The sequence below is a fragment of the Delphinus delphis genome, chromosome 17, assembly GCF_949987515.2.
Source record: "Delphinus delphis chromosome 17, mDelDel1.2, whole genome shotgun sequence".
Classification (NCBI taxonomy): Eukaryota; Metazoa; Chordata; class Mammalia; order Artiodactyla; family Delphinidae; genus Delphinus; species Delphinus delphis.
In genome coordinates, this window is record NC_082699.1 from 79,952,211 (window position 1) to 79,979,098 (window position 26,888).

At 59.8% G+C, this 26,888-nt stretch overlaps 1 protein-coding gene across 3 annotated transcripts in view; it reads left to right on the forward strand.

The window, feature by feature from the left end:
- The window catches only part of MROH1 (maestro heat like repeat family member 1), a 67,867-nt gene that overhangs the window by 35,246 nt on the left and 5,733 nt on the right, over positions 1–26,888 (forward strand). For 2 of the 3 annotated variants that reach the window (XM_059995300.1, XM_059995301.1), the window contains 23 exons: positions 892–965; positions 2,448–2,570; positions 7,511–7,618; positions 7,730–7,874; positions 7,965–8,005; positions 8,317–8,458; positions 8,783–8,835; positions 9,377–9,484; positions 9,920–10,039; positions 10,241–10,363; positions 11,128–11,274; positions 11,367–11,393; positions 12,304–12,426; positions 12,544–12,623; positions 12,701–12,812; positions 12,895–12,990; positions 13,492–13,596; positions 15,522–15,657; positions 15,770–15,882; positions 16,945–17,097; positions 22,741–22,895; positions 25,900–26,065; positions 26,672–26,868. In XM_059995300.1, coding sequence (XP_059851283.1) covers positions 892–965; positions 2,448–2,570; positions 7,511–7,618; positions 7,730–7,874; positions 7,965–8,005; positions 8,317–8,458; positions 8,783–8,835; positions 9,377–9,484; positions 9,920–10,039; positions 10,241–10,363; positions 11,128–11,274; positions 11,367–11,393; positions 12,304–12,426; positions 12,544–12,623; positions 12,701–12,812; positions 12,895–12,990; positions 13,492–13,596; positions 15,522–15,657; positions 15,770–15,882; positions 16,945–17,097; positions 22,741–22,895; positions 25,900–26,065; positions 26,672–26,868 — 2,647 coding nt within the window. Of the gene's footprint in view, positions 1–891; positions 966–2,447; positions 2,571–7,510; positions 7,619–7,729; positions 7,875–7,964; positions 8,006–8,316; positions 8,459–8,782; positions 8,836–9,376; positions 9,485–9,919; positions 10,040–10,240; positions 10,364–11,127; positions 11,275–11,366; positions 11,394–12,303; positions 12,427–12,543; positions 12,624–12,700; positions 12,813–12,894; positions 12,991–13,491; positions 13,597–15,498; positions 15,658–15,769; positions 15,883–16,944; positions 17,098–22,740; positions 22,896–25,899; positions 26,066–26,671; positions 26,869–26,888 lie in introns of those variants that run through there. The other variant, XM_059995302.1, reaches the window with a different exon arrangement.

The window sequence follows — 26,888 nt, forward strand, 5'->3', positions numbered from 1 at the left end:
TCCCTGCGGGAGGTGGGATCATGACACACCCCTCCCCTGGGGCTGTCCTTGGAGTGACAGCGCCATCACTGTGCTCCCAGTCTCTGTTTTCATTAAAAAAATTGTTTTTGGCCGTACCACGTGGCTTGCAGGATCTTAGTTCCCGACCAGGGGTCGAACCCGGGCCCTCGGCAGTGAGAGCGCGGAGTCCTAACCACTGGCCGCCAGGGGGCCCCTCTTTGATTTTATTTTTATTAATCTCATGACCACTGCTTGGTATTCACTTTTCACCCCCATTTAAATGTCAGAATGCGACTTCCCTGGCGGGCCAGTGGTTAGGACTCCGCACTCTCACTGCCGAGGGTCCGGGTTCGAGCCGTGGTCCGGGAACTAAGATCCCACGTGCGGCGTGGTGCGGCACCCCCCCCCCCGAAAAAAACCTAAAATAAATAAATATCAGGAAAGGAAGGGTTATACAGCTGGTTCTCAAAGTGGGGTCCTCAGCACCAGCTCACCTGGGAATGTGTGAAAAGTGAACGCCTGAGCCCACCTGGGCCTGCAGGTTGGAGTGGGGAGAGGGGACAGCGGCTGGTGGTGCTTAACGAGCCTGCTGTGATTCTGATGCCCCAGGAGACCCCCTGACCCTTGCCCTTGAACTGGGATACCTGCTCAGCCCGCTCTTTCTCTGCTGCCCTAAACTACAAACCTCCTAGCTTTTTAATTGGGTGAAATAATGTTATTTGCTGAAAAAGGTCATTTCCCCCTCCCGCCCACCGGAGAGAAATGGGTGGGCCTGTGCGTATGCGGCCCCCCCCCGCCACGTGGAGGGCCACACTGAGGCCAGAACCCCGGCAGTGTGGCCTTGGGCCTTGTGGTGGGGGGCGGCCTGAGCCATCTCTCTGTTTCCTGCAGCTGCGCAGATGGAAGTCAAGCAACCCTTTATTCTCTCCTCCATGAAGCTTCCTCTTCTGGACACCAACAGCAAGGTAGGTCAGCGGGCAGCCCTAGCTCCGCTGTGAGCAGCTGCGGGCAGTGTGGCCACCAGGGACCCGGCAGCCACCTCTCAGCCAGGCCAGACCTCAGTGGGCGCGTGCAGGCCTGGGCATCTGGGACCCCCAGCTTCCTCCTGACGCAGTTAACCAAGTATGAAGTTAGGAAGTGGTCCCCCAAACCATCCTGGGGTTCAATCGTTCTCTAGAAGAACCCCCAAGCTCACAAGAGTCGTCATACCCACGTTATGGTTTACTACACCAAAAAGACACAGGCTAACATCGGCCACAGAAGAGGCACGAGGGGCAGGAGGCCCAGGAGGGTCTGAAGTCGGAGCCCCGCTGTCCTCTCCCCGTGGAGCCGTGGGCAGCCTGGGCTCCCTGGCAGTGCTGTGCCGGCTGCCCCCCAGGGAAGCCCCCAGCCTTGTGTCAGGGGTCTCTGTCGGTCCTCCATCGTGGAGACCTCAGAGTCCAGCCCCTCCTGGCCCGAAGCCCCCACCCTCAACCATCAGGTGGTTAGGTGATTCAGCGTGGCTGAAGCCTCAGGGAAGCGAGGACCCGGGGCTCAGGTGGGACATCCAAGGCCTTGGGGGTGACGCCCAGAGCTGGGGGCAGGGCTGCTCCTCCCTCCTGGGCTCAGCGGCAGCAGGGCCCCTCGGCTCTGTCCTGGGGCTGCCCCAGCCTTTGTGCTCATCCTGGGGCCCTGTTCTTTGGGACCTTCTGTGAGAGTTTCAGAAGCTACTGAAATGGACCCCAAACCACCTGCATCTGTTTCAGCGCCCCCGTGCCCTGGGTCACCCCCAAGGGGCCGCACCGCGTGCCTCCAACAGTGTCAGTGGCCAGACGCACTCAGCCTGAGCGGCCCTCGTGCTACCACATCGCTCACTCCCTCCAGACCTGTCAGCCCCACGGTCCCTCAGGACACACGTGTAGCTGGGGGCACAGGGCAGCGATGTGCGACCTGAGATCCGGGGGAGGAGAGGCGTCACCGGGACACAGGGAAGGGTCCCCAGGGAGGGGCATCGGGCCGGCGTCTGATGGAGCGTGGGAGCAGGGGGCCCTGGAGGGGGCGCCAGCCCCGGGAAGAGGGTGCTGCTTCCGGCCGCGACGGCCCAGCCATTCCTTGGAGCCGCCAGACAGAGTTATCGAAGGGGCTGGACAGCAGGACACTCAGAACTCTCAGGAGTGTTTGGGTGACAAGTGCAGACCCAGGGCCCTTGCCCAGAAGGGCAAAACGGGGTCGGGAGATGCCCAAGGAGGCGCCGGGAGGGGAGGGGCTGCGGGAAAGAGGAGGAAGAGGCCTTCCCCTGGGGGTGTGGGCATGGCCACAGGCTGGCCTTCGTAGCAGGCGTCTGGGGAGAAGGTGGGGGCAGGTGCAGGCGCAGGCAGAGGGAAGGGTGAGATTCCACCGCCCAGCTGGGCCGGCGCGCTGTCCGGCGGTCCTCTGAGGCCCTTGCCGCTCTCCCTTGGTCCGGGCAGGTGAAGCGGGCCGTGGTGCAGGTGATCAGTGCCATGGCCCATCACGGCTACCTGGAGCAGCCTGGAGGCGAGGCCATGATCGAGTACATCGTGCAGCAGTGCGCGCTGCCCCCCGAGGCGGAGGTAAGGGCGCGGCCTCACCCTCCTGCTCCTGGGCCCCTGATTCCCCACTTCCGTCGGGGGCGTTGTCACATGTGCCAGTGATTGGTTCTCTTACTGCTGAGTAGCATTCCGTGGTACGGACGTGCCAGTCTGTTCTCCACTCTCTAGAGGAAGGAGACTCCAGTTGTTTGCAGTGTGGCAGTTACGAAAAAAGCCACTGTGACCGTGTGGGTACAGGTTTCTGTGGGAGCATGCGTTTGTACACCTGGGTAAGCGCGAATGGAGAGTGTGCATTTAATTTCATAAGAAATTTCCAAACGGTTTTCTGAAGCGGCTGTGCGGTCTCATGGCCCCAGCAGCAGCGGGTGAGAGGCCCTGTGGGTACTTGCAGGCTCGGGTCCAGGCTGGTTGTTTCTCAAGCTGTCCTGACAGGCTGGCATCTCACCAACGACCAATGTTTGCCATCCCCATGTCTTCCTTAAGTGTCTGTTCACAGCTTTTGCCTATTCTTGAGTTGTTTACTTTCCTATTACTGAGTACAGAATGTTCTTTATATATTTCGGATGCAAGTCCTTTATCAGATTTATGGCTTGTAAATATTTTCTGACAAGTCTGTTGCGTCATACTTATCTTTTTATTTTCTTCAAAAGGTGGATATTTTAATATTTTAGAAGTCCACTTTATCAGGTTTTTATTTATAGCTCTTGCTTTTGGTGTTCTAGCTAGTAAATCCTCTCTTAACCCAAGGTCACAAAGATGTTCTCCTCTGTTTTCTTCTAGAAGCTTTAACTTCGAGGTTTTACATATAGGTTTGTGGTCCACTTTGAGTGAATATTGTTTAAGGGAGGTGTGGTGGTTGTTGCGGCTCATTATTTTGCACGTGGATGTCCAGTTGTCCTATAGCACCATCTGCTGAAAGACTCTTCTTTCCACGTGGATGAGTTGCCTTTGCATCTCTGTCAAAATCAAGTGACTGTGGACTCCGTTTTGCTCCACTGGTCTGCGTCTGTCCTTTTGTCGGGACCACGCTGTCTTGCCTGAAGCTTTACAGTAAACTCTGGAGCGAAGTAGCATGAGTCCTCTAACTTCAGTCTTCTTTTCTAATTCGTTTGGCTATTATAGTTCCTTCACTTATCCATATAAATTTTAGAATCATCTTGTTGATTTCTACAAAAATAAACCTATTAGAATTTTATTTGTTGGTTTATTTATTTGTTTTTATTTTTGGCTGCATTGGATCTTCATTGCTGCACGCGGGCTCTCTCTAGTTGTGGCGAGCAGGGGCTACTCTTCGTTGCAGTGCGTGGGCTTCTCATTGCAGTGGCTTCTCTTGTTGCAGAGCATGGGCTCTAGGCGCGCGGGCTTCAGCAGTTGTGGCGCACGGGCTCAGGAGTTGTGGCTCACAGGCTCTAAAGCGCAGGCTCTGTAGTTGTGGCTCACGGGCTTAGTTGCTCCGCGGCATGTGGGATCTTCCCGGACCAGGGCTCGAACCCGTGTCCCCTGCATTGGCAGGCGGATTCTTAACCACTGTGCCGCCACGGAAGCCCAGCTATTATAACTTTGACTGGGATTGTGTTGAATCTGTAGACTCTTCGGGAAGAATTGATATCTTTTGATGAATTGATGTTGTCTTCCCATCTATGAAAATGGTGCATTACATTTACTTAGGTCATCTTTGATTTCTTTCGTCAGTACTTCGTAATTTTAAGCATATAGATTCTGTACATATTTTGTTAGATTTGTAACTATGGTTTTAGTGCTATTGTAGTAGTATCGTTTTGTTAATTTCAATTTCCAACTGTTCATTGCTAGTGTGTAGAAATACAGTTGATTTTTGCATGTTGACCTTGTATCCTGTGGCCTTACTTTTTATAGATTCTTTGAGATCTCCTACATGGAACATCATGTTTTCCAATAGACAGCTCAGTCTTCCTTTCCGATCTGAATGCCTTTTGTTTCTTTTTCTGGCCTTACTGCCTCGGTTAGAATCTCCATTACAATGCTGAATACAAGTGATGAGTGCAGACATCCTTACTTTGTTTCCGTTCTAAGGGGAACACCTTCAGTCTTTTAATATTCAAGATTCTGCTTTCAATTCTTTTCAATTTGAAATGGACATAAGTGATTGCTTTTTAGGTATTGAATTCCTTGCAGTGCCAAGATAAACCATGCTTGGTCATGATTTATAATGCTTTTAATATATTGCTGGACTTGATTTCCCGATACTTTGTTGCGAGATTTTGCACCTCTTCAAGAGTGTTATGGGCCTGTACTTTCCTGTAATGTCTCTCTCTGGTGATCCTTCATTAGGTGAGTTTGGACGTGTCCCCTCCTCTTCTAACTTATGGAAGAGTTTGTGAAGATTTGGTATTTTTTCCTTAAATCTTTGGTAGAATCCCTCAGTGGAACTGCATAGGCCTGGAGCTTTCTTTGTTGAAAAGCTTTTAACCATGAATTGTTTACTAGACAAAGAACTATTTAGGTTATCTGTTCTCTTGAGTAAGCTTTGATGGTTTGTCTCTGGGTAAAGGGTCCTAAGACCACCTACATGCTTGCTGGTTCACTAGAAGGACTTGTAGGACTCAGAGGTAACTGTACTCGTAGCTAAAATCCCTGTGCAGGTTTCCTGTGTGCTCCCAGGAGGGGCCACACAAAGCACACTCCCTCCTGCATCAGAGAGGTGCAGCCCAGGGAAGCCCATCTGACAGCCTGAGTCACGGCTGTCACTGGAGGTGGGCGCCTTCTGCCACAGCCAGCAAAATGCCAGCCTCCCGGGGGAGCCCGTGTTCGCTGCTCAGGCAGCCAGAACAGCCTTACTTCTCACTTAGGGAAGTTTCAAAAGATGAGCTCCCGGATGTAAAGTGTTTCAGGTGCTGTGGACAGAATTACCATATGATCTGGCAATTCCACTTCTGGGTATTTACCCAAGAGAAATGAAAGCGGGATCTTGAAGAGATATTGCACGCCCATGTTTGTAGCAGCGTCATTCATGATAGCCAAGAGGTAGAAGCAGCCAAGTGTCCATCAGGGGATGACTGGGTAAACGCGGTCTGCTCTATCTCTATAGTAGAATGTTACTCAACCTTAAAGAGGAAGGAGATTTGGACACATGTTACAACATGTGTAAACTTTGATAACTTGCTGATTAAAGTTTTCCCTACTAGTTTTAGCATCAGTTGTTCATTTTCTAACTCCATTAATTCTCTATACTTATTTTTTTGGCCTTCTGTTGTAACAAAGAGCTTTTTGCTAGTTTTTTTTTTTTTTTTTTTTTTTTTTTTTTTTTGCGGTACACGGGCCTCTCACTGTTGTGGCCTCTCCCGTTGCAGAGCACAGGCTCCGGACGCGCAGGCCCAGCGGCATGTGGGATCTTCCCGGACCGGGGCATGAACCCGTGTCCCCTGCATTGGCAGGCGGACTCTCACCCACTGCGCCACCAGGGAAGCCCCGGCTTTTTGCTATTTTTATGTTCATATATAATATCTCAGTGTGGATTCATGGGTTGGTTACTCTTTCATGCATTTCTGCCATTGGTTTTGGTGGTCAAATTGTTCTGAGTTTGGCCTGTGGGAGCCCCCGTGGAGCGGGCTCCTGTGTCCTTGAGGCAAGGCGCGTCTCCATCATTTTTTGAGTGAGCCTTTCCTTGTTTTCTGGCACAAGAAGATGTTCCAGGCTCACCTGACCTGTCCTTACCTCTAGCTCTGTGGACACTTTTCAGATGAGCTCTTTTTCTCTTTTATTTCTGGGGGGAATTAGTCTCCTTTATCTCTTTAATTTTTTCTTGTTCTCCGTTTTTCTGTCTCTCTCGTTCCGGCACTTCTGTTGTCTGAATGTTGCACTTTAATATCTTTCTTCTTCATTTCCCTGAAGTCTTCAATCTGTTCTTCCACGTCAGTGATTTCTTTCTTAACTATTTCACTATTAATTTCTTGAATCACATTCTGTGTTTAATTGTTACACTCTTTCACATGCTTTTCTTGTTCTTGGTTCATATTAATATTTTCCCACCGATAGTATTTTTCAGGTTCAGTTGATGTTCTTGGTCTGTGGGTCCCGGTAGTTGCGCCTTTGTTGGGCTTTGTATGTGTCCTCGGCGTTCACTCTTGGGTAGTTTGCGGTTTCTGTGTGGTTTCTTTATTAACCCAAGGTTTCTTTTAGGATGTTTCAAGTTTTCTAGGTGACTCGCTTTTCGTGGCTACTGTGGGTTTGTAATTTTATTGCGTTCTCTACGTTGAATCTGGCCACAGGTTTATTTTTGCTTCTGAGAGTTTGTTGAGATCTTCTTTTTAGCCTCATAGGTGGTCAGACTTTCAAGTTGTTTGTGTGTATTTGGTATTAAGATTTATCTGTATTTTTAGAGCATGCTTTAAAATTGCTGTTTAGGCCCTATTAAATACCTCTATTTTTTCTGCTCCATCTTTGATTCTCAGGGAGAGGTGTTAAATGTCTCCTACAGTCATTGCAGTTTTCCCAATTTCTCTTGGTTTTCAGTGTTTGCTTTTTGGTATTTCAAAGCGTGAGTTGAAGACTCAGAGTGTTTGGAGAGCAGAGTCCTTTTCCGCGTGGAAGGTTCCCGGGGAGCCGGGCCCTGGAGCACTGTCTGCTCAGGTCTGAGAGAAGCCACTGGCCCAGCGGGTTCCAGAGCTTGTCTCTGTTCTTCGTAGAAAATGCCATTTTCTCAGCCTATTATCAGGTCCACAAAGGGCCTCCGGTTTCTGTGGACGTCGGCATTGCCCATCAGGACGGAGTCAAGGTTCCCTCTGTTCTGGTGGCCGAACCGAGCCTGGTGAGCCGGCTTCCTTGGGTGATTTTGGTGCAGAGTGACAGGTGGCATGGGCGTCCCCTCAGCGGGGGCTGGCAGGGTCTGTCCTGCTTCGCTCAGGCCGTGTCCTCAGGGCCAGAGCCCACGATGGTGTAACCTGGAGAGCAGAGAGCACACCCTCCGCCCTCCCCTCCTGCAGCCTCAGAAGCTGGGCGCCAACAGCGAGGCCCTGGCGGCAGACAGCGTGCGGGCCATCAGTGTCAGCACCCTCTACCTGGTCAGCACCACTGTGGACAGGATGGGCGACGTGAGTGCCGCCCACCCACCCCCTGGGACCCACTGCGCCCCTCCTGACCCCTCGGCCCGGGGGTCTGCTGCCCACCCACCTGGGAGCAGACTCCCATGCCGCTGCCCCCAGGTCCTCTGGCCATACCTGTTCGAGTTCCTCGTCCCCGTGCGCTTCACCGGGGCGCTGACCCCGCTCTGCAGGAGCCTCGTGCACCTGGCCCAGAAGAGGCAGGAGGCAGGGGCCCACGCCCTCCTCATTCAGTACAACGGCAACGGTGCGCCCCCGGCCCTGGCCCGGCCCCCCAGCCCACCTTGACCCCAGGGCACGGGCGGCCCTGAGTGTTGCATGTCTGTCTCCCCCGCAGTGACCCTTCCATCTCCCTACGCCATGGCCACCAGGCTCCTGGTAAGCAGCGCACTGGGGGCTTGCCTTCCCAGAAGCATCACGTCCCCAGGCAGGTGGCCGCTGGGCAGCCGCACTCTGGGGATGGCGGGGAGGAGTGGGCTCTTGCCTTTGTCCCCGTCCTCACGCTGTCACTGCTGTGAGAAGGACACTGTCTCGCAGTGGGAACTGTCAGGTACTCCAGGCGGAGTTTTGGGGAGCTGCGTCTCTGGGGGCTTCTTGCCCCACCTGGGAGGCCGTGCTCGGCCTCATGTGGGGCGTTGGGGCGCTGTGGCCCTGGGCGCCGGTGGAGAACCCACTTCTGGCTCCTCCAGGCTGTGTCTTCCAGCCCCTACCTGGGGGACGGTCGCGGGGCGGCCTCGCTGCGCCTCCTGAGCGTCCTTCACCGGGACATCCATCCTATGCTGGGTCAGCGGTGGGCGACCGCCATCCCCCTGCTGCTGGAGCACCTGGACGGTGAGGCCCAGAGCGGGGCGGCGCCACTCGTCCTCTGGTCGCGTTTTTTCAGCCAGTCGGCACCAAGCCTGGCCAGTGGGGACCAGGGTTTTGAAAGTTGGAAGAAATGGCCTCTGCTGTGGTTCAGGAAAGGGTCTGGACAGTGGGGCTGAAAAGATGCTCCCTGCTGGTTGTCACCTGGGAGCACACTGGCTGTGGGCGCAGCCCTTTCTTCCTCTGTGCTAGCGTTGATGGGCCAGGCTGGGGGCGGGGCTCTGAGCACTGCACTCCTGCCTGTGGGCATGGGTCTGTCTGCTGGGCTGAGTGAATGACTGGTCGTTTCAGGATATACGGAGGAAACCCTGTCGCGGAAGGAATGGGAGGAGAAGCTGCTGATGGTGAGAGAAGGGAGAGGAGGTGGGAGCGTAGCCTGTCTTGGACCCAGGGGCCCTTTCTGGCCTGGGCGGGGATTGGACCCAGGGGCCTTTTCTGGCCTGGGCGGGGAGAGCTTGGGGCAGCCACGCTAGGGGAACTGTACCTTCCCAGGGCTGTGATGTTTGCCTTGGCCTAACGGTGTGGCTGGGGGAGGGGCAGAGGGACAGGTGGGTGTCTCTGGGGGGGAGCCCTGCCTACTGACCTCACAGATTGTCACCCTGCTGTGATGGAGTCAAATTACAGGGGCTTTGAGCTGCTCTGGCCACTGGAGCCTTCTCTCCTCTCCCCTGCTTGACTCAGAGCTGTCTGTGCCCCTGTGTGGTGCGTGTCTGACCCCCCAGAATTTGTTTTGTCTGGGCTCGAAAGTGATCCACAACCCTTCAGAGCCATGGCACAGGACCCTGAGGTCCCTGCCTGTGACACCGCCAGGCATTGGGTCCCTCCCCAGCCAGCGCAGTGAAAGGCCGAGCTCCGGCCCCTCACTGGTAGAGCTCCTGCCCACAGTTCCTTCGCGACACTCTAGCTGTTGTGTCTGACAACACGTGGATTTGCCAGCTGAGCCTGGAGATGTGCAAGCAGCTACCCAGCTACAACGGGACGCCCCTGGAGAAGGTGCAGGGGGAGGGGGAACGCCCCAGGAGGAGATGCAGGGGGAGGTGTGGGAGGACAACCCGCCGGGCGCTGTGGGCGTGGCCCTCAGCTCCCGTTCCTTGGTGCTGTCACTCGCTCCCTGCGCCTGTCTCTGGTGGCCCCTGTGGTCCTGGCAGAGGCTGGACGGGAAGGCCTGGGAGCCTCCTCGTAGTGGCTGACGGCTGGGAGATGCAGGGGCTCCGCACCCACCTCCTACTCCTCAGACACCGCCCAGAGCTCGTCTGGTCCTTGCGGCGGTCAGTGCCGTGGGTTCCCGCGTCCGCTGGCAGCGCGTACTCTGCCAGGGGCGTACTCTGAGTACTCAGCGCGTACTCTGCCGGGGGCAGCGCTCTGGTGGTGCTGGGCACCCCTCTACTCGGGAGCCAGGCACAGCCCTGTTCTCTGACTTCGTTGCAGAACTTCCTGTATAAATGCATAGGAACTACCCTGGGTGCTGCTTCAAGTAAGGAGGTGGTGAGAAAGCATCTGCAGGAGCTGCTGGAAACCGCCCGATACCAGGAGGAGAGCGAGCGTGAGGTGGCCGCCCCTTCCCCACGGGAAGCCCGGGTGCCCACAGGCTTGCTGGCAGTGGTCACTCTCTGTCCTCTCAGACGTGTAGCGTGTGTACCTGTGTGTGTGTGCGGTGTGCACAGATGCACCGGATGGTGTGCGCATGCGTGTGTACTCTCTCCGTCCCCGACCTTGCCCAGGTGTGAGCGCACCTGTGTACCTCCCCAGGGCCTTGCCTGTTGCTTTGGGATCTGTGCCAGCTCCCACCTGGATGACACCCTGGCCCAGCTGGAGGACTTCGTAAAGTCAGATGTGTTCAGAAAATCCGCCGGCATTTTCAACATTTTTAAGGTACAAAGGTCAGGCTGACAGCTGAGGGGAGGTCTGGGGCGGGCCTGGCCGTGATTTGGTCTGAGCCGTGGCGCCCTGCCTTTCGAGGCTCTGTGGGGTGGAGGGTTGGGCCTGGCGCTTCCTGGGCTTTGGTGCCTCGCGCGTTGGGGGTGGGGCAGGGAGCTGGCGTCCGGTCGTGGGCGGGGCTGGCGGATGAGGGCTCCCTCCCAGCTGCTGACTGGGGCAATGAGAGGGGCTCTGGGCGGCAGGGATGGGGCGGCCACCTTCCTGTCCCACCGCCTGTCTGTGCGTCTTCTGCCCCCTGGTGGCCAGTGGAGGCTGTGTGCTCGCTGAAGCCCCGCTGGGGGCTGGACCCCCGCTGTGGGCCTGCACCCCAGCCCTTGTCCCTAGGTTTTCAGTCTCCCTGTGCCTGGGTCAGCCAGTGACAGAGTCTCAGGGCGGCGTAGTGTGAACAGGCCCTGAGGACGGAGGGGGCTCCTGGGCAGCCCCCAAGCGAAGGCAGGGTCCCCACCTCTGGCCCTTCCGTTGCTCTCAGCCCCGCAGCTCTTCCTCCTGCGTGCCCCTCCCACGTTGGTCCCACCAGGCCCGAGCCTGCCCAGTCCTATCCTGTCCTGCTGTTCCTGACCTTGGGGCTCTCTGGGTGGGGTGGCGCCTTCCTCCCAACCAGCTGTGCCCTTCTTCCCGCGCACGTGGGGTTGGAGTGCTGGGCTGCTGCTGGGGGGCGTGACTGTGTCACAGCCCCGCTGGTTCCTCCGGCCTCTCAGGATCGGAGTGAGAACGAGGTGGAGAAAGTGAAGAGCGCGCTGATCCTGTGTTACGGGCACGTGGCAGCGCGGGCCCCCCGCGAGCTGCTGCTGGCCAGGGTGGAGTCGGACATCTTCCGGAACATGTCCCAGTGCTTCAGCACCAAGGTGGGTGCCCGGCCGTGACGCGGGGAGGGAGAGAGGGAGGGGTGCCACCACTGGGGCCTCACGCGCTAACTCATGTCACCTCTGTCGTTCAGGTTCTGGGGATAAAGGTAGAGACCAAGGTACAGTGTGCAGGAGTGGAGCGGGGCTCTGCTTTCCTCTCTCCTCCGGGCTGGGCCGTGAGCTGCCGGGGCGGCAGCCAGGAGTGCTCACTGGGGCTCCCTGGTCCCAGTGCAAGGGCAGAGCATTCGGGACATCCCTCCGGGGCCTGTCCCCACCGCCTCGGAGCAGAATGGGGGCCCAGGAGCTCCTTCTCTGGCCCAGGCCCCGGACGGTGGGTGGGAAGGAGGGGGAGGTGAGGGCTCGCAGGCGGGGCGCGGGGCCTTGGCCGCAGCCCCTCTCCTGGCTCTGCTCCCTGACGCCCACGGCTGCCCTCTTGGCAGCGCCGGGGAGGGGTGCGTTCTGCAGCCAGTGACAGTGGCCTCTGGCCTCACTAACGTGTTTCCCTCTGGACTCTCCGGCACTAACCTGGAAGCCCCCTCTGGAGCGGCTGGGTCTCCCCTTAAAGAGCAGACCCTCCACCCCGGGTCTCCTGCAGTCTGCCGGGTGGTGGGGCTGTGCTGAGAGTGGTCGCTCTGACTGAGTGGGGGGCAGCCCCCCTCTGCCGGGGCTCTTCTTGGGCAGCAGGCTTCCCCTCCACCTTGGGAGCATCTCCAGCCACCCCACTGGTGGATGGAGTGGGCGTCTGCCTACTGCGTCTACCCGGGGCTGTGACCCGGGGCCCCCCAGGCCCAGACCGGGTAGACAGCCGAGGGCCCCGGGTTCCCTCACAGACCCCCCGTGGCCCACGTGGGGGGCTGGCCAAGAGCCCCAGAGTGGAGGGGAGCGTTTCTGGCTTTGGCGGGAAGAGCGGGCCGGTGGTCTGGTCTCGCTGCTGTGGGCAGCCCCCATCCTGGCTCAGCCCCACGGGCCTAGAGGGAGCGGCTGCTGCCTCGGGCCTTGGTGCCTTCCTGCAGCCCAGCGTCCCCGCAGGACCTGGGCCTGAGGCTGTGCCTCGCGCAGAGCGTTTGCATGGCCAGCCAGGCCGTCCGCAGCAGCTCCCACGGCAGCTCCTTCCAGCTCCTGAGGAAGCCGGAGCTGGTGGCGCAGATGATGGTGAGCGCCGGCGGGGCCTGGGGAGGGGCCTGAGTTCCCCAGCGGGCGAGGGGCGGCAGCTGACTGGGAGGCAAGCCAGTGCTGTGGCCAAGGGCCATCCCGCGGCTGCTCCCCCAGGAGTTCATCAAGGCCGAGCCCTCGGACTCCCTGAGGACGCCCATGCGGAAGAAGGCCATGCTCGCCTGCACTTACCTGGCGTATCCTTTCCTCCGGGGCCTGGGCCCGGCCGGGGGGCCCCTCTGCGTGAGCGCTGGGCCCTTAACTCGAGACTCAGCTCCCTGGAGCCGGCGCTGGGGGGGCAGGCGCAGGCGGACCTCATCCACAGCTGCCTGCACAGCATTATGGCCGTGCTGCCTGAGCCCGAGGGGGTGGACAGCCACCAGGAGGTATGAGCATGGCCCTGGCCGCGTGGGTGCCCGTGCGCGGGTGGCAGGGTCACGGCGGGACCGGCCGCTTCTCTCGTTCCAGCCCCTGTACCTGGACACCATGCAGGCCCTCAAGGACTTACTGACAAGCCTCCTTCAGCGAAACATGACCCCCCAGGGCCTGCAGGTCATGGTGGAGGTGTGCGGTGGGTGTGCGCTTCCCCGGGGCAGGGGCGCCGTGGGGACCCTGTGGTGTGCTATGCAAGGAGGTGGGGGGGGTTCTGTGAGCGGCGGGGGGACCCCCTCCTGCCTGGGCAGGTATGCAGATGGGTGCAGTCCCCGACCCAGATGGGGGCCCCAAGCTGGTTCTCCCCGCCCCCCCATCACATGGTGCCGGGATGGAGAGACCCTGAGGTGCCCCGGACATGCCCTCCTGGCCTGCAGTGGCCTGCGGCATGGCTTCCTGCCCTTTGCAGCACTGCGGTGGGCTGGTGCAGGGCCGACCCACTCCTAGGAACACCCTGTCCCTCTGTATGCCTGGCTTGCTCTGGGTGGCCGTGGCCGTGAGCCAGGCCAGCAGGACGGAGTGACGGGGCGGGGTGCACTGCACAGGGGGCTTGCTCTGACCTGGCACGCTGGCCCCCCCACCCAGAAGGGTGGCTGTAGGCAGGGCACCTATATGAAGCCCCCTCTTCCCCAGCACCTGAGCCCATGGATCAAGTCCCCGAGGGGCCACGAGCGGGTGCGGGCGCTTGGCCTAAGCGCCTGCCTGCTTCAGCACTTCCTGAAGCACCTGCACATCAGCGTGAGTACCAGGTGGCGACCCGCATGGCCACTCCCTTGCCCTGTCCCCGTCCTGGCCCCTCGGCTTGGGGACCACTGCCTGCGGCCCTTGCGTCTCTGAATGCCAGCACGCTCTCTGCCCTTCGCCCAGCTGCTGCCTGGGCTCATCCCGCGTCCCAGCGAGTGCCACCGTCCTCTTCCTGAGCCGTGGACGGAGAGCCATGAGGGCCAGGAACTGTCCTCAGGGCTGGCCGCCCGGTGTCGATCTGATGGGCACCCTCGTCCTTGGGAGCGGGATCATGGGCCGGGACTGGCGCCTGACGTGCTCCCCGGAGGAGGGAACGGGTGATGGGGACCTGGGTGTGAAAGGAGAGAAGGAGGGCGTTCGCGGCAGAAGCAGCAGTTTGGGCAAAGGCAGGGGGATGTGAACCCACGAAATGCTGCGGAAAAGGCAAGTATTATTCGGTGGTTGGAGCGGGGGAGAAGGAGCTTGGTCCAAGAACCGCGCGGTTATTATGCGTTTTAATATTTGCTAAGAGTAAGCAGCTTTTTACGTTTTCAGAACTTCACGGTTCTTTCAAGGCCATTAATCAGGGGGTTTTAGGGTAGATTGGACGCAGTCCTCAGATGCTCCCAGCGCGGCTTTGTGGGGGCACGCACCCCACATTTTCGTGTGTTGAGCAGTAACATCTTTTAATAATGGGCCTTTCCATCCAGATCCCCCTGGGCCCCTCAGAAGCAGTTTCTGGGTCGCAGGTTCTGTTGCCGTTGTCAGCGTAACTTTTTCTTCCACCATATTTAATAATTTGCTGATTGCTGGTAGGCAGGAAAACTATGGACTATTGGGTATTTAGGAACTGGCTAGTTTATAAGATTCCGTTGTTGTTTCTAGTGAATTTTTGGTTAGTTCTCTGTACTCCTCAGATACAGTCATCATAGTTTACAAATGCCGCGACTTTGGCCTTTCTCCCCCGATGTTGATGCGTGTTAGTCCGTGCTGAAGATGAAAGCTGGCGGCAGCCCCGAGCCTTTACGGTCTCACTCTTAAGCGCGATGCTTGATTTGGTTGGCAGTATTTCTTCTTCGTCGTGTTCCAGAAGCATCTGTTTGCTCGCTTACACGGCTTTTCCCACCCAGGTTCCCCTGTGGCCTGTTTTTCATGTAACCCTGGTCCAACCAGAGTTCATGTTTGTTTGTGATGAGGCAGAGCTCTGCCCTCTCTAAGAGAACAGCAGCTGGGGGGTCCTCCGTCCAGCGCTCCAGCCTCCCTGCCTTGTGCAGGTCCCCTCTAGTGACTTCTGGGAGAGCAGCAGCCTGGGAGCCCTGCACGTCCTTAGGAGCCCGTGCAGGGCGGGGGCGGGGCGGGCTGCTTCCCTGGGGAGGCCTCTCGTGTGGGGGGCTGACAGCAGGGTGGTGGGGCCGGGAAGGCCGAGGGCTGAGTGATGGCGGGGGCGGAAGTTGACATCCCCAGGTCCAGGGCATAGGAAACAAGGCCCTTTGCTAAGAGCAGGGTCGGGAAGGCTTAGTATTTGAGGAGAGCAGGAAAGGCTCTGAAAGGTGGGACCAGGACCCAGTTAGGAGGAGAGGGGTCTCACGCAGCAGCCCCCTTACCTGACGGGGGCCTTGCCTTCTGGGGCGGGGGCTTCCCATGTGTCTGCCGAGGCAGCAGAGCCCGACCGTCCCTCTGCCTGCACACACCTACTCGCCCGGCCCTCCTCCCCTCTTAGGGACCTGCACTTGGGGGGTGGGGCTCGCCATGCAGGAGGAGGAGCTTGACAGGGGCCCTGCTGGCCACAGGGGTGGACAGGGGCTGCCCTGCTGCTCACACCCCTGCCCGAATCTGGGTGTGGGTGGCACCTGCCCACCGCAGCATCTCCAGAGCTCCAGCCCCCATCTCTGGACCTCTGCCCCCGTGCCCCTCCAGCACCCGCACATCTGCCTCTCCAGGCCCTGGTGCCCTTCCACAACCTGGGCCTCCTCCTCGGCCTCTTCTCCCCACGGTGCGCGGACCTATGGCCTGCCACCCGCCAGGAGGCTGTGAGCTGTGTCTACTCCCTGCTCTACCTCCAGCTGGGCTACGAGGGTGAGCCCCTGGCTGGGCAGAGGTGCAGGGGGTGTGGTGAGGGAGCAGAGTCTGGCCTCTGGAGGCCAGGGGAGGCCTCCACCCAGCCCTGCGCTCCCTCCCGCCTCTGCAGGCTTCTCCCGCGATTATCAGGACGATGTGGTTGAGCAGCTCCTCACCCTCAAGGACGGCCTGGGGCACCCTGACCCCGCCATCCTCTTCCACACCTGCCACAGCGTAGCCCAGGTACCTGCCAGGGCCTCTGCGAGGGAAGGAGGGGCCGCACCGTCGGGGCCCAGGGGGCCTCTGCGGCAGCTCCTCTCTTGCACGGGCTCCACGGGTGCCGGGCCGGGCACGCGGACGGGTCTCACTCAGAGAGTTCGGTGTCCAGCACCACCTCCCGCCCCCTCCTGTGCTTGCTGGGGTCCCCGCTCCCTCCGAGGCCCAGCGGGGAGGGTGTGGGCAGGAGCTCAGCTCCGGCCCCAGAGGGCTGAGAAAGCTGCCCCTAGCCCACCCGTGAGCCCCCAAGCCAGGGCGGCGCTGTTGTCCCACTTGGTGACTGGAAATGGCCCTCAGGGGTCAGGAGGCTTTCTCTCCAGCCAAAGAAGGAAGGGGAGGGGGTCAACAGGGCCCTTTGTCGGGTGGGGGCGGGCTCAGACACTGGGAAGCGGAGGCCCCGCCCTGGGCGAGTCCAGGCACAGCGGAACTCTGTGTTTGGGATCAGACTTCATGGGTATTAAACCACTTTTATTTCTTCTTTGTACAAAGTTCATCTGCTTTAACTTCTGGTTGCTCTCTTTTATGTGGAGGGAAGGACAGGGGCTGCAGGGGGAGCTGAAGGTCCGTAGAGTCTTGGTGGCCGGGCGGTCCAGGGTGGAACATGCCACCATCTACCCTTGACTCTGCGTTCTAGAGAGTTCTAGAGAGGCTGCACCACCAGGGCCACTCCCAGCCCACCCCACTGGTCAGGAGGAGCCTCAGGGAGGGCACACTGACCTGGGCCCTGCAGCTGCCCAGGGACCCCCCCTTCCAGGGGCCTGGGCCTGGAGGCCCTGGAGGCTGCCTCCGGGACCTGGCCAGGCTTCAGTCTGGGGACAGGGGCTCCCGTGCATGGGCCACCCCACCCTTGCACTGGCAGGAGCTCCCGAAGGCGTACAGGGCTTGTATGAGGGTGGGAAAGGCTGGAGGAGGGATTTGAGAGGCGGCAATGTCAGCCCTTCCCAGGAAACTCGAGCCCCTGGGATGTTACGCCTGGAAGGTGTGCTGACGCTGTGCTCTCAAGTCTTCCTGACGCAACTGTCCTCCTAGATTATTGGCAAGCGCCTCCCGCCAGATCAGCTCATCAGCCTCTTGCTAACGCTGTTTGAGGGCCTGGGAGACCCCGACCAGAACTGTTCCCGAGCCGCTGCAGTGATCGTCAACTGCCTGCTGAAGGAGCGGGGCCACGTGCTCCTGGAGAAGGTGGGGCTGGGCGGGGCTGGGGCTCGGATGGGCGGGGGCGGGCAGGGGCGTGGCCGGCGCGGGGCTCGTCAGGGGCCAGGCGTGGGCGTGGTCTTGTCTGGGACAGGCCAAGAGTGTGGGTGGGCGGGGCTGGGTAACTTGGGGCGCCCCACCCCACTCCCTCACCCCCAACCCGTGCCCTGTGGAGGTTTGGCCCTCAGTGCTCAGCTCCTTTTCCCTGTGGGCCTGATGTGGACAAATCTTTCTCTTCTCTTTGAAGACAGAATTAAGTGAAAGTAACTGCGGAGAACTTAAGGGTAGAAAAGGCAATCGAGAGGGCAATGTCAGTGCTAGGGGCTATCACCTGGCGCCGAGCCAGCACTGGCTGAGCTCCCTGCTTCACCTGCTGGTGAAGACGCAGGTCCAGAGGGTCCCCAGGTGCCTGCACAAAGGGTTCCACGGCGGGTCTGGCCCAGAGCAGAGGTGCCCGGGACACTCAGGTGCTGCCCTGCCCATCGCCTCTGAGTCCTTCTGGCCGTGAGCTCACGTGGCTGTCCCCATAGTGCCCAGACATGCATCGGCAGCCACCATGACAGACGTGCCCAGGTCCTCGTAGGTGTAGGTCTGAGGCAGGCTCCGAGGATCAGGGGATTTCTAGAACGCGTGTCTTTGAATCCTGGAGAGCCGGTGGCCTGGCAGGTGGGGTCCCATGTGCCTAGAGGGAGAGTTAAGCTCCCCGTTAAAGTGAAGCATAGCAGCAGAAAGGGGGGTTTGTCCTAAGTGCATGGCCTTGGGGGCTCGCACAGGCAGGAGCAGAGGTCCTACCCACTCCAGAGTCCCTTATACCCCAGCAGACGCTCTGCAGCACAGACCGTGCCTCGGCGCACACCTCATGTAGAGGGGCCTCACGTCTGCCCCACATGGCGGTAGCCTGTGAGACGGCGCGTCTCCCGGCCTGGCCCGAGCGTTGCTCCTCCCCGCCGTGAGGGCAACGTCACGCACCCACCCACCTCCGTGAGCGCTTGGGCAGTTCCCAGTCTGAGCACTGAGAGTGCTGCCAGAGCGCGGGTCCGTTGGACCTGAGGGTACTTTTTTTTTTTTTTTTTTTTTTTTTTTTTTTTTTGAGGGTACATTTTGGTTGGAGACACACCCAGGAGAGCGACTGGGGCCTGCAGGAGAGGCCCCCCCCCCCCGCCCCCCGTGCAGCTGTCCCGGGGCTGTCAGATGGCGCTCCAGGCCGTTCAGCTCCCGCATGCCACGCCCCTGCCGACGCCGTTTCTGCCCCTTCTGGTGGGTGTGCAACGGCTTCCTGGTTGGGTTTTGTTCGCGTTTCTCTGGCGGCTTACGCAGTGGTGCGCTTTGGCACACTTCCTGGCTGTTCAGACGTCGTCTGCTGTGAGGACACCAGCCTTGCCCATCTTTCTTCCGGCTTGTCTGTGCTTTGCTTATTGATTTGCAGACGCACTTTGTATATTCTGGGTGCAGGGCCTGTACTGGGTGGATCCCAGGGAGCGGGGGAGGGGCCTCAGTGCAGGCGCGGCGCCGGGAGGGGAGCGTGCCATCGTGGCGCACTCCTCCTGGGAGGGGAAGCGGGCTGGGGGAGGAGGAGGGCGGCACAGGGCACGGCCGTGAGTCCTCGTCGGGGTTTGATGGGCCAAGGTTTGGCTCTTATCTTGCACCAGTGGGGCTTCCGGGTCAGGCTGGAGTGGTAGAGAGGTGCCCTGGAGGCTCTGTGTGGGGGGAGGGGACAGACCAGGCCGCAGGCAGTGGCCGCCGGTGGTCCTGGTGTGTGTGTGCACACGGCGCATTTTGTCTGCTTGTTCATCTGTGGATGGACACGTGCGCCGCTTTCGCCTCTTGGCTACTGTGAATAATGCTGCTATGAACGTGGGTGTAATACATACCCCTTCGAGGTCCTGTTTTCTTCTGGGTAAATACCCAGAAGTGGATTTGCAGGATCATAGGGTAGTTCTATTTGGAATGTTTTGAGGAACTGCCGTACTGTTTTCCTTAGTGGCTGCACCAGTTTACATCCCCACCAGCAGCACACAGGGGTTCCAGTTTCTCCACATCCTCACCAGCACTTGTTAATACCTGTTTTCGCCTTTTTCAATGTTTATATGTATATATATATATATATATATTTTACATAACGAAAGTTCTTCAGGAATGGACATTTTCTCCTAAGCCTCAGAAGTACAATATGGCATATTATTTTAATTAGCTAAAAGAGGAAATGAACAGACCTCTATAATTATTAATATTGGTAATATTCTTTCATTTAATATTTTTGTATATCAAGTGTCTCCGTGTTAACTTGTATTCTATTTCTCTAATCACGGTTTCCTTTAAATACCTGTTGGTTTGATAGCCGCCACCCTGATGGGTGTGACGTGGTATGTCATGTTGGTTTTGATTTGCACGTCCCACGTAATTAGTGTTGTTGAGCGTCTTTTGATATGCTTGTTGGCCATTTGTATGTCTTCTTTGGAGAAGTTTGCGTCCTTTGCCCATTTTTAAATCAGATTATTTGATTTTTTTGTTGTTGTTGAATTGTAGGAGTTCTTTATATATTCTGGATATTAACCCATTATCGGATATATGATTTGCAGATATTTTTCCCATTCCATAGGTTGTCTTTTCACACTCATGACCGTGTCCTTTGATGCATAAAAGTTTTAAAGTTTGATATAGTTCCACATGCCTGTGTTTGCTTTTGTTGCCTGTGCTTTGGCATCACATCCAAGAAATCATTGCCAAACCTAATGTCCTGAAGATTTCCCCCTGTTTTCTTCTAGGAGTTCCTTAATAGTTTCGGGTCCCACCCGTCCTTGATAAATCCAGGTGCCTCTCCTTGGGCCCAACACACCGAGCCTGCTCCTGGCCTCTCAGGGAGCTGCTGGGCTGTCTCCTCCTGGCTCAGGCTCCCAGACACACTCAGCACACCCACCCCGGGTGCTGTGTTCCTGACTTAAACCTTCAGCCTGTCTGCGACGTGCCACCTCTGTCTCATGTGGCATGGTCACTGGTATCGGTACCCATGGGGGCCGTGGGGCCACCCTTTTCTTTCCTGCCCTGAGAGCCTGGCAGGGGGACCCCCTAGAGACACCTGGACACTGTTGGACTTTGAGTTTCTCTGACACTAAATCAGAAAAAGTGGTCCTAGCAGGTGACCCGTGACCGGGCTGAGCCCCTCCGCCAGCAAGCCAGGCTGGTCAGGTGGAGGGCAGGACGGACATGCCGGGAAAGAACAGACTTCTCTTAATAAACAGCGGGCGTGGGAAGTGAAGCCGTTGCTGCAGAGAAGCCCGGCAGGCGTTAGACACAGAAGCGCCGCCCAACCCAGCAGTTCCACTGCTAGGCGTGTACCCGAGAGAGGTGGGCCCATGCCCATGGGAACCTGTACCGACACGCGCCTGGCAGCCCAACCATGGCAACGACGTAGACGCCCATCAGTTAGTAGCTGGATCTGTCCGTTCAGTGAAACATTACTCAGCAGCAGGAAGGAGTGACGGCTGATTCCTGCCGCAGCATGGAGGAGCCTGGAAAACACTTGGCAAAGTGAAAGAAGCTGGTCACAAAAGGCCCCGTAGAGTGTGATTCCATTTCTCTGAAATGTTCAGAAGAGGCGAATCCAGACGCGGAAAGTGGATTCGTGGTTGCCGGGGTGGGGCGGGGGAACTGGGGAGTGCCTGCTGGTGGAAATGAGGTTTCTTTTCGGGTGATAGAAATACTCTAAAATTGTGGCTGCACAACCCTGTGAATATACGGAAACCACTGACTTGTACACTTAGAATGGGCGAAGTCTGTGGTGCGCAGTTACAGCTCCGTGAGGCTATTGCGAGGAAACAGCCTAGACCAGGTGTGAGGGGAGGTTAAAGGGCCCCCGCGGGGCTTGCCACCGAGAGGCGTGGGAGCAGCCCTGCAGGCCTAGGGTGCGGCTCCTGCTCACCAGTCCTGGGAAGCCGAGAACCCGGTGCCGATGCAGCCCCAGAGCCCGCCACGCCTGAGCGCCCGGGCGCTGCCATCAGGGTTCGCAGGAAGCAGATTCAAGCTGCTCACGGGCGCCAGCGGGTACAGCTGCTGAGAAGCACATGCAACAGTGAGGACGACGTTAGAGAAGAAGATGGATGAGCCCAGGGAAACGATTAGGGAGGAAGCTCTGTCAAGACAAGCCACAGAAGGAGAACCAACGTCCAAGAAGGCGAAGTGAGGAAGCGGAACATTACGTAAGAGGTTCCACGTACCGCGAAGCATATCTACGGGCAACTGTACTCCAACGCTTGAGAACCTGGGGCGACAGGGACAGGCTTCTGCAGGGAGGCCGCTCTCTCCGCGTCTGCGCAGGAACCGCACAAGTGCGCGAGTCCGCCAGGCCTGCACATCTTCAGGCGACCAAGAGCGAGCCCGGGAGACTGGAGAGGAGCCGCGCCCCGCGCCCCGGAGACGGGCGGGCCTGTTTCAGTGGCAGCCGTGGACTGGAACGTCCCGGCGCATCTGTCTGCGAACGTCGCCGTGCCCACGGCTGGCGGGGGGCACCGGCCCAGCGGCGGCGAAGGCTGCTCCACTAAAGCACCACTTGCCCGCCCAGGTCCCCAGGCAGGAACACGGGGAGGCTCCTTAGTGCGGCGGCCTGTCTCGTCAGGGAGACGCAGCTGGGCCGGCCGAGGGGCTGGGCAGGCGGGCGGGGGCAAAGCAAAGAGGTTCAGGTCCTTAGAAGGAGGTGCGGATGCCTGTGAGCGGGGTTATCAACCTTCTGGACTCGAGGTCATAAAAAGAAAACAGCCTCGTTACGCTTACAAGTCCTTCGAGAAATGGCGGCGGCAGTGCCCCTCCCTGAGGCCCAGCCCAGGCAGCACTGGACACGCAGCGCCGCCTCCCCTGCCGAGGACCACGCCCCGTGCCCCCGCGCCAGTCCCTTCCCGCTGCTCCTGCGGCCCAGGTCCCCGGGCAGGTTCCTCAGCCAGCCCTGCCCAGGAGCCCAGGGTTGGCGGAGCCCAAGGACTGCCAGCTGCCCGTCCCGGGGACCATGTCCCTGGGGCCGTGTCCAGTGCTCTGTCATCAGCTTTCACCTTGCACCAGGGTGCTTCCCAGCTGCGCAGCCCAGACCGTCGTGGGCAGCACCCCCGTGGCGCGGGGCCCACGCTGGCGACCGTGCCCTGGGTGCCCGTCTGTGGCCTCTGCAGCAGCTGCAGCCCATGAAGCCTGCCTGAGGCTGCCGGCCCTCTCCCGGCCCAGCTGTGGCCTCAGTCTGGGCACAGGGCTGCACGGGAGGTGGTGTGGGGCCGCGCAGCCCGTGTGTGTCCTGCCTCCAGGGACAGGCTGGGTCACCCCGTCAGCTTCAGCACTCACCCCGGGGCCTTCCCGTCCCGATCTGCCCTGCACACGCCTGTGTGTGTCTCAGTGCCTCCTCCCGGCAGGCCCCTCTTGGGTCCCCGTCGCTTCCCGTGTGGAATGTGGGATTGGCTCTCTCAGCCCCGAGGGCTCTGGGCTCCGGCTCTCCATTGGGTGCCGGCAGCAGGGAGCTCTGATCTCACAGGACTTCCCTCCCCCCACCTTGGCCAGCCAGTCTCCCCGGGGCCCCTGCACCCTGGCCACGGGGGACTGGCCCCTGGTGTGGGCGTGTCCCCGCTGTAGGCCTAACCGCGGTTTCCTCGCCCACAGGTGCCCGAGATCGTGAGCGTGCTGTGCTCCAAGCTGCAGGAGACCCACGGGGAGCACGTCCTGCAGGCCGCACAGCACAGCGTGTACGTCCTGGCGGCCCGGCACCATGCTGCCGTGGTGTCCAGCCTTCTGGGCAGCCCCCTGCCCTTTGACAGGTACGTGGTGCCCACTAGCCTGCGGGGGTGGACGGGGCTCCAGCCACCTGGGCTCCACGTTCCGGGGTCACTCCCACCCTGGTGTGGTGTTCACGGGCCCCAGCCCCTCTGCATGGGAGCCTGGAGACCCCGGCCCTGGACTGGGTAGAGACAGGCTCACTCTCATGGGCTGTGCTGGCCAGTCCTCAGGGCTGGTTCTCTGGAGGGCGTCCACCATCATCTGTGAGCAGACCCCTGGGGCCAGGCCCCCTCCTTGAGCCAGGAAGGGGGAATTCATGGTTGCCAGGGGCGGGGCAAAGTGTGGGACCTCTGACCCGCCCCCCACTCGCACCCCGGTCCCCGAGCTCCCATCGGTGACCCTCAAGTCGCCATCCTCGGGCTCTCAGGGCAGGACTTCTCCGCGCCAGGGCCTGTGCCCGGCCCCGCCTGTGGACCACAGCCCCTGGGGTCCCTCCCCTCCTGCTCCGAGGCCTCCAGGTGGCCGTTGCTGTGGTCCCAGTGCTTCCAGAGCTCAGGGCCCGCTGCTCCTGCCTTGGTTTGCTGTCCACGGCGTGGGTGGAGGCCGGCACCCGTGGCCTCCTGGAGGCCCCTGTGCGGGGAGGCAGCACAGCCCTTCCCCGTGGCCACGGCCCGGGTGGCCGGACGCGCCTGCACCTGCCGTCAAGACGTGGGCTCGCGCTGCCTGCTCTGCTCTCACTTAGATGCCAGCGCCGCTCTGGGCCCCCGGTTCCAAGGTGTGTGGCTTCTCCCCAGGTCACGCCTGTCAGCGTCTGCCGCTGTCACCTCTCCGGCCCGTCACTGTCAGCCTTTCTTTGCCCTCGCAGTTTAGGTGTGTTCCTTTTCCAGGGTAAATAGACGCTCTCGGTTGCTGAGGTAGTTGGGGTTAAACTCACTGTCTTATTTTGTGTCTTCTCTTGGTCTTTTTTCTTTATCGTCTTCGTTGTCCTTTTTAGATTGACAGGGTCTTTTTTACAATTTCATCTTCCACTCAGTTAGTCTGGAAGTTGCACACTCTGTGTTCTCCAGCGGTGGCCCTGAGAACGACCGCGTGGGCACAGCGTCCCTGGGCAGTGCAGGCCTCTGCAGGGGCGGCCCCCTGCCCTGCCCGTCATCGTCATGGCTGCTCTGCGCGGGCAGTGTGTCTGCCCACGCACCCGCCCCTCGGCTCTGCGTCCCTGCCTTTCATGGGTGCGGCTCACGCAGAGGAGCACGCACACGGCCACAGGCCCTGGGGGGGCCTCAGCCGCACGCAGCGGGAGATGGGGCAGGCATCCAGCCCCTACTGGGCTCCGTGCCTGCTCGGTCGAAACTCCCTGAAAGGTCGCCGCTGTCTGACTGCTGTTGCCAGAGGTGTGTTTTGCCTGACCTTGAACGTGGCGTCAGTGGAGCCCTCTGGACTTTCTCCTGCTTCTTATGCTGTCCTCGGGGTGCAGGGTGCTGCTGTCCCTCCTTTCCTGCTGTGCCAGTGCTTTGCGTGTTCATAGGAGCGGGGTCGTCAGGGCAGGGTGGGCACAGTGCGGCCAGGGCCGAATCTGCCCACCACCCGCTGCCTCTGAGCCAACGATGGGCTTTACACTTGTAAACGGTTGGGGAAAAGTCCAAAGAATTATATTTCATGTCCAGAAAGTCACATGCAACCGGAACGTCCGTGTCCGGGGTGGCGTTCCGGGAGCGAGCACACCTTCGTTTCCTTGTCCGTGCCCGTGGCTGCCGTCGCCGCGTCACAGCAGAGCTGCCTGGTGTGCAGAGACTGGGCGGCGAGGGGCCCTGGCGCCCTCCCGCTGGAGCGCACCCCCCAGAGCCCCGTGCGGCTCCTGGGGGCGACAAGCCCCACTTCGTGCGTCTGAACATGCATTTATTCAGCTGTCCTTCTCGGAGGTTATTTGCCAGAGTTTGGGACTCGAGCTGGGCGCGTGCTTTCTTTGAGTCTGAGTAAGAGGACGTGTCCTTTTCTGGCTCCTGTGAGTCCAGGTAGTGCCGAGGTCGTGAGGGACACACACCAGGTGCCCCTTGTCTATGGCGCTCTGCACCTTTGGGGGGTGGGGGGCGTGGGTGTCCACTCCTTGTCCTGCCAGGTGGCTACCGGGCTTCCTGAACCTGTGAGTTGGTGTCTGTCATCAGCTCTGACCGGTTTTCAGCCCTCCTCTTCAGACACTCTCTCGAATGTCTGCCAGACCTTTTCGTCCCACCCCCTACATGTCTGTTTCTGAATTTCCGCCGTGATTGTTATCTGCCGGGTTCTGGGTAACTCCCTCCATTTATCTTCCAGTTCCTTGTTTCTCTCTCCTGCTGTATCCAGGCTGGTGCCAAATATGTCACTGAGTGCAGGGTTAGGTGTCTCAATTCTTTTTTTTTTTTTTTTGTCTTTTTGGCCACACCGCGTAGCATGTGGGATCTAGTCCCCCGACCAGGGATCGAACCCGGGCCCCCTGCATTGGGAGTGCAGAGTCTTGACCACTGGACCGCCAGGGAAGTCCCTGTGTCTCATTTCTAGAGGGCTGTTGGTTGGCTTCCAAATGTGCGCTATTTTTAGAATTTCCGGGTCCAGTTAGGTATCTGGAGTCTGTCACTTCTCTCCGTAAACGTGACGCACAGCCGCCTCCCGTGTGTCTGAGCACCCGGGGTCTGCAGGCTGCTCGGGCCTCCCGCAGCCTCCGCCTGACCTCACTCACATGCCTGCCTGCCTTGGCCACGTGCTGCTCGGTGCGGGAAAAGTGACTTGTAGGCGCCCCTGCGGCCTGGGGTGGCGCTGCCCCCCTCCAAGGAAGTCCAGTGTCTGCTCTGGCAGCTCCGGGGACGCCTCCTCTCCCTGGCCCTGTACCACCCTTTCTTGCCAGCTCTGCTCACCCCCGGGCCGCCTGATTGCAGGCCACTGGGTCAGAGGAAGGGGTGAGTTCGGGTCTGAGGTCAGGGTGCCGCTCGTGGTCTGGCTGGAGCTGAGGCTGCTGGGCACGACAGGGGCCGGCAGTGGCCTTGGGGTGACCGTCCTCCTGCCCCGCTCCAGCCACACCTGCACCCTGTGGAGGGCGCTGGCCGTGGAGCCCGGCCTCGCCACACAGGTCCTGGGGCTGCTCCTGGAGAAGATGAGCGGGGACGTGCCGTTCAAGGAGAGCCGGGCCTTCCTGCTGAGCAGCGCACCCGACCGCGTGGCCACCCTGCCGCCCCTTGCGGTGAGTGAGCTCTGGGGCGGCACGCCTGGCCCCTCCCCCCTCCCCCCTCCCCGCTGCCGGTCCAGGAGGCTGGTACGGGGCCGTGTGGCCGCTGCGGGAGGGCCCCTGGGGGGGTGGGCCTGGGTGGCACCCTGCAAGCACCTGGCGGCTGACTGGGGCACCGGAGCAGGCGAGCTTGGAGCCCAGGCTCGTAAAGGCCCCGCAGGTGTCGGTCCCCGAGGGAGCGCCCTCTGTTTCACCCTGTGGAAAAAGAATAAACCCAGCTTGGCAGCGTGTCCACAGTACAGCAGCTGTGAGAGTTTCCTCCCCCTCCTGCTGAAGCACCGAGAGCAGATGCTGGGAGCCCGTCCCCCCGCGGCCACACTGCCCTGGGCCCGCCTCCTGCCCCAGGGCTGAGCTCCTCGTCCCGCCCACCCGGCCGCCCCTCAGGCGCCTCCTGCTGCTCCCAGGGCCCAAGACTTCTGGGGACACGGGGTACCTGCTAAGGAAGTGGGGCTTCAGGCTAGCTTGGGTCCTGGGGTGCAGGGTCCAGCCTTCGCTGTGGCCGGCCTCATTAGACCTGGCCTGGGGCGGGGAGGACTGAGGCTGAGGTGGCACCGTCCCCAGGCCACCTGTGCACTGTACGAGGTTGCGTCTGCCCCGGCGTCTGGGCCGGCGGTGCTGGAGCTCTACCCCCAGCTGTTTGCGGCGCTGCTGCTGCGGGTCAGCTGCACCGTGGGTGTCCAGCTGCCCAGGAACCTGCAGGCCAAGGAGAGGAAGAGCGCCAGCTCAGGCCTGGCCTCGCGGAGCCTCGAACCCTGCAGGTAAGCGGGCCCCGCCTTCC